The sequence below is a fragment of the Galeopterus variegatus genome, unplaced genomic scaffold, assembly GCF_000696425.1.
Source record: "Galeopterus variegatus unplaced genomic scaffold, G_variegatus-3.0.2 Scaffold3882, whole genome shotgun sequence".
NCBI classification, from domain to species: domain Eukaryota; kingdom Metazoa; phylum Chordata; class Mammalia; order Dermoptera; family Cynocephalidae; genus Galeopterus; species Galeopterus variegatus.
Genome location: NW_007729993.1, coordinates 191,957 through 198,122, shown reverse-complemented (window position 1 = coordinate 198,122; position 6,166 = coordinate 191,957). Strand labels below are relative to the sequence as shown.

At 31.1% G+C, this 6,166-nt stretch overlaps 1 protein-coding gene across 2 annotated transcripts in view; it reads right to left on the bottom strand.

The window, feature by feature from the left end:
* Window positions 1-2,460: 2,460 nt before the first annotated feature.
* The window catches only part of FOXN2 (forkhead box N2), a 65,309-nt gene continuing 61,603 nt past the window's right edge, over window positions 2,461-6,166 (bottom strand). For both annotated transcript variants that reach the window (XM_008586215.1, XM_008586214.1), the window contains exons 5-6: window positions 5,825-5,893; window positions 2,461-4,036 (exon numbers count right to left, since the gene is read on the bottom strand). In XM_008586215.1, the coding sequence (XP_008584437.1) occupies window positions 3,513-4,036; window positions 5,825-5,893 (593 nt within the window). In that variant the 3' untranslated portion in view covers window positions 2,461-3,512. The remainder of the gene's footprint in view (window positions 4,037-5,824; window positions 5,894-6,166) is intronic.

Here is a 6,166-nt window from a genome sequence, read left to right as displayed (position 1 = left end):
AGATGAAAAAATGTGCTTTAAAGAAAAATGGCAGGTATAACATTAAAATACTCTGCTTTGCCTTTCAATAAATATTTTGACTACATCATTAACATATTAAAGTAAACTTTGTTTAAATCAAAGCTTACACATTTCAAACTAACAAAAAACTATAAAATATATGTAAACCAGAAAGCCTCAAAGTTTCTTAATTAAATGTTATGATCTTCACAAAAGGGTGTTAAATTACTGTAGTATTTAAGACAACAGTCTTTACAGCTTTGTGAAGTATTCACATCTATTGCATAAAAATTACTGAGAAAGGCCTCCTGGTCTACTAAGACACATACATTCCCTCCTTAACCCTTTCTCTAGCTTTGAATTTGTGCTGACATATTTAACTGACCATCTACTATGAACCCTTTACATAATGCCTCAGAAAACAGCAAAAGAGAAAATATATATATACTAAACTTTAATACATACGAAGGAATCTAAGTTAAAAGAAGTCATGCTGGCTATGAGGACAGAAAAGGCTCAAAGGTGGAAAAAGGGAGGTGATCCACCAATAGTTGGCTTTTCCACAAATACAGGTAAACTTTTCTTTCTCTGAATTTGAAAAGTAAAATAAAATATTAACTAATTTAATAATATATTGCACAAATAAATTTCAAAAATACATATTCAAAAAATACTGGTTCTATTTGGCATGTGAAAGATGAAGATTAATTGTGCCAAGTCAAAACTTTTACTAGGGATATATTAACTGGAATGGATTGCAACAAAATTTATACTAGTTGGATGTAAGGCAAATTGTATGTCAGCTTAAGTCACAGTTTTAGAATATGTTGGAAAGTATGTAATCTCTTTGGGGTTTCCAAGTTGTTTTTATAACAGTAAAATTTGTTATTAATATATTATTGGTAATATAATTTCCAGTCCATAGGACTTGGAATGACTTGCTTTAATTGGGTGCTTATTAGCCACCTTTCTATCTCAACACTCCTGAGGAATGAGAATCAACTTCTACAGAAGTAAATAGGAGAATATAATTAAAAGTTTCTTCCCCTTGAAAATAACTGACTTGGGACATTAGCAAATGGAAAGTGATACACTGAATTCTGTACAAGAATTAAGTGTAAAATATTGTGTTGAATCTTTTCCGTTAGCTTTTGGAGCACAAGTGTTTGTCATCCTTGCTAGTGATGAATGTAACAAATATTTAAATTTGAGGGAGGAGCACATGAAGAGGGAGAGAAAACAAAAGGGTTATTGTTACATATATTAAGACAAAGTAACTGTGACGATCCCTATTAGAGCTGGGAATAACCTCCCCACCTCCTTATCTTAGATCATTTTCCTTTACTTATAAAGAGTAATGATCTAATGGCCAGGAACCAGGAAGAACATTTGTGGTACAGAATTTCAGTGACAAAATAAAATGGAACCAGATCACTGAAACACTGTTACGGTCTATCCAGAGTGCCATGGTGAATAGCTTAAATTATTGTTATCAAAATGATTTCTATAATCTCTTTACTATTTATATTATAGTAAAAGCATTTTTTTTGATGTTTTATTCACTGTCCACAGTAAATGGTGTAAACTTAATTTTGCCATTTTCTATATATGTGACATATATAAAGAAGAAAAAAATCCAAATACCTCATCTTGCATGCTTAAGGGCTATTTTTCATTATCAACAAATTTAAAAATTACTACATTTTGATAGCACCAATTTGATTAATGTGGCTACCCAGGTTCAATTACAATTAACAAGGAAACAGGACAGAGAATATTTATGCTGTTATACCTGGCTTAAACTCTTTCCATTGAAAAAGATGTTTTTGTTATCATTCTTCTCATTTGACGGTTTTGCCCAAATAAAATTTAGAAGTTAAAATAAAAATACTTGTCTCATAAAAAAAAAAAATCCATGAAAATGCTTGATAGTCATAGAAACAGCTGAAAAGCAGCAAACCAACATCAGGGCCTGTGTGTGTGTGTGTACACCTATAAGTTATTAGAAAAATAAAAACAAGGTCATTGTCTATGACATAGGGTATAACATAAGCTAAGATTGAACTTTTGGAAAGTTGCTTCCACCACTGTAAAAAATATATATAGGGAATAAGTTTAGTTTATTAGTATCCCTTGTTCTTTCTGAATAATGTATTCAAACTTCACGAATGATATGAAAAACTGTCTCATACAAGGAGACTTGCTCAAATACTTAAAATACCTTAGTCAATTCACTTTTGGAACAGTAATATAAAATCTTTTAGCAAGGATTAATGGCACATATAGGTTTTACACTACCTCCTCAAAAGAATGTATAGTATAAGATCTAATTTTATACAATTTAAAAATCTATGAAGATATTTTGTCTCTATAGTTGCATTAAATGTTTTAAAATTTAATTTGGTATTTCAAATCTATGAAGATATTTTGTCTCTATAGTTGCATTAAATGTTTTAAAATTTAATTTGGTATACATACAAATTTAATTTGTACAAAGGTTGGGGAGAAATTCTTCCCTAAATGACCTACCTTTACTTATGATGACATAAGTAATAAGTATTCAAGATGTTTTATTCCATTTCACTCCTATTACAAGACTCTCCAAATGCAATACACTTAGCAAGCAAATGAAAGATTCTTATTGCAAAAGTGTGTCAAAATGGGTGTTACTCCGTAACATATTCTGTGGCTGTATCTTCTCACTGGATAATTTCTAAGCAAGATAGGTAGTGGCTAAAACTTAAACAATGGTTGCAAAGCACTTTGGGAAAAAAGCAGAAGGCCCCAGTAAACGCTATGCAGTATCTGTGAAGTAACATTTCAAAGAAACCATCGTAATAGGAATTGAAGTGTTCTTAGATCAATCACACCACAAAATTGCCTTTTCTAAATCTTAGAACTTTCTGTTGTATTCTGTATGTACATAACCAAAAGGAACTTTCCAGACATCTAGGATCTTTCCCAATTTATATTTTGATTCTGCTCATGCCACAACAAAAAAATATTTAAAAACAAAAATTAAGACAAAAATCCAAATCTTATCCTACTGGATTGTGTGTCAGGACAGATGTATATGACAAAGACATCAGTAAAATTTCTAGCTGGATCAGTAACTATAGTTAATTACAGATTGAAAAGAAAATGAAAAAAAAAATTATGGAGTTGCCAAATCTTACACTTTGACTTATCAAGAGAAGAAAAGATTTTTCCTACAAGTTTAAGACAGAGGCCAAGGATTTTCTAATACAAAAATGTCCAAATCTTGGAGACACATCACAAAAAGTATGCTTTTAGGACTTCGTATCATACATTTATGATTGGGCATGATCCTAACAGCAATTATTTAATAAAAATTAAAAATAATAATAATAATAAGGGTTTGAAAGAAACAAGTAATTAGCACCCCTCCCCCATTCTAAAACTAAAGAAGTCCCATTATGGCTTTGATATCCCTTGTAAAGAATTAAGAAGAGTATTGCCACACTTTAATATAATTTCACACTAATAAGTATCTATTTTTTCCGTTGCTTTTGATTTTGTGTCTTTGCAGTACTTATTAGGGAACCTAGACATGTACGAATTCCAGCAAGGTGGAGCAGAGATCCAGCTGCCTCTTTGAGCTCCTCATCAATTTCTTGACATGACTGTTTTCGCATCTTTTTGCCTGGCTGCCCTTTTTTAGAGGTATCTACACAAGCCTGTGATGCATAGCCACTGTCTCCAAGAGGATCATCTTCGTAATCAATGTCTGTGTCTTCTTCACTATGAAATCCTTCACTGCCATCACTTCCCACATGGCTGCTCTTTGGGATAAATTCATATACCTCATCCACAGAAGACAGGGAAGACACGCTAGACCTGGATGCACAACGCTGTGTTGCCATGCTACTTGCACTGTAATTGTGATCTTCTTTTGGATCAATGCTGGTGGCTGAAGAATCACTCTCTGGTAAGCATACAGCACTGGGATGATTAAATGCATTGCCATAACTCCTCTTTTTTTGCGATGCTGTTTTAAGAGGAAGAGGCTTCTCACCTGTGGAAAATAAAACTTCCATCAATAGATCAAATGCATCTGACTGCAAAAGCAGACCATTTAAAACTACTGTATCACTCCTGAGAAGTAATTTAGTTATTAATGTTATGTAGAGTTTTTTTTCTTTTTTATACAGATCATATCATTTTGTAGGCATTAATCTGAAACATGTTTTTTTTTTTTTTTTTTTTTTTACAAATCATATCATTTTTTAGGCATTAATCTGAAACATTTTTTTTTTTTTTTTTCAAATCATATCATTTTGTAGGCATTAATCTGAAACATTTTTTTTTTTTTTTTTCAAATCATATCATTTTGTAGGCATTAATCTGAAACATTTTTTTTTTTTTTTTTCAAATCATATCATTTTGTAGGCATTAATCTGAAACATTTTTTTTTTTTTTTTTCAAATCATATCATTTTGTAGGCATTAATCTGAAACATTTTTTTTTTTTTTTTTCAAATCATATCATTTTGTAGGCATTAATCTGAAACATTTTTTTTTTTTTTTTTCAAATCATATCATTTTGTAGGCATTAATCTGAAACATTTTTTTTTTTTTTAAAGATGACCGGTAAGGGGATCTTAACCCTCGGCTTGGTGTTGTCAGCACCACGCTCACCCATTGAGCGAACTAGCCATCCCTATGTAGGATCCGAACTCATGGCCTTGGTGTTATCAGCACTGCACTCTCCCGAGTGAGCCACGGGCCGGCCCCTAATCTGAAACATTTTTAAACCATGTGACAGTATGTCTTGACTTTTCCATGAAATATGTAATTACTTAGAACCATTTGCACAGAATGCCTCAATATGAATGTACCACTGTTTAGCTAACCATTTCCTTGTTGATATTTAGATTTCACTAGTACAAATAATGATACAGTAAAAATCCTTTGAGATGCCTTTTCTCACACATATGCAAATAATTTTCTAGGAGAGATACCAAGAAACAGAATTGTTAAGTAAAAGGATATACACATTTTAAATTATAACTGGCCTCCTAAATGGTTATATGTATTTATATCTAACAGTGTGTGATAAAAACCTATTCCCATACTTAACACCTGATATTATCAATCATTTAAATTTTTTATAATCTCACAGACAAAAAAAACTATCTCAAAATTGTTTCATTTTGTATTTCCTCAATTTCTAGAAAAGTGGCACATCTTTTCACGTGTGTATTGTCCATATATATTTCCTCTTCTGAGACCCACCTATTCATGTATTTTGCTGACTTTTCTGTTAAACTGTTTTCTTATTTCTGACCTGTAGGATCCATATAAAGAAAAATTCTTTGTTATATATGGAAAAGAAAAATGTTCTCTCAGTATTTTATGTTACTTTTCTTAAAGATATCTTTTGTTGTCAGAACTCTAACATTTTGATGTTTTATTAAATTTACTCATCTTTTTTCCTTTATGGATTTTGCATTTTGTATCTTAAAGCTTTTACTATTTTGAGGTTATATAGTTCCCTTTATTTTCTTATTTATAGCTTTCATTTTACTTTTAGCTCTTCAAACATATTTTCTAAATATGCTATTTATTTCTCTATGTCTTGATGAATGTAAAAAACCTCTCATAGCATTCACTTCAATCTCTCTATTGTGCATATAAATTAATGGGAATACAGTAAAACAAACTAAGTGATTCATATGGAAACACAATTTAACTAGAAAGAAGTAATTTTGCCTTTAACATTTAAACACTTTATATTCTAAATTAAATTTGAAAAGGCACTCACAAAAGTGTATTTTAATAAAAAGAAAAGCATGATTGCTTACATTCTAAAATTCCTTGTTCTATAGAAGTGTTTAAAAGCATCATGGCAGTGGCAGCATCAATATCAGATTCTGAAAAGAGAAAAGAGTGGTAATATTAATGTTCTTTATAAAAGAGAGGCTATATAAGTATTTGCACGCACCCAAAGGGAGCCAGAGTTAAGATTTTGGTGTATATTCTTAAAAAAAATAAATGAAAGAAAGAAAGAGAAAGAGAGAGAGAGAGACAGAGAGAGAAAGAGAGAAAGAGAGAGAGAGAGAGAGAGAGAGAGAGAGAGAAAGAGAAAGAGAGAAAGAGAGAAAGAGAGAAAGAGAAAGAGAGAAAGAGAGAAAGAGAGAAAGAGA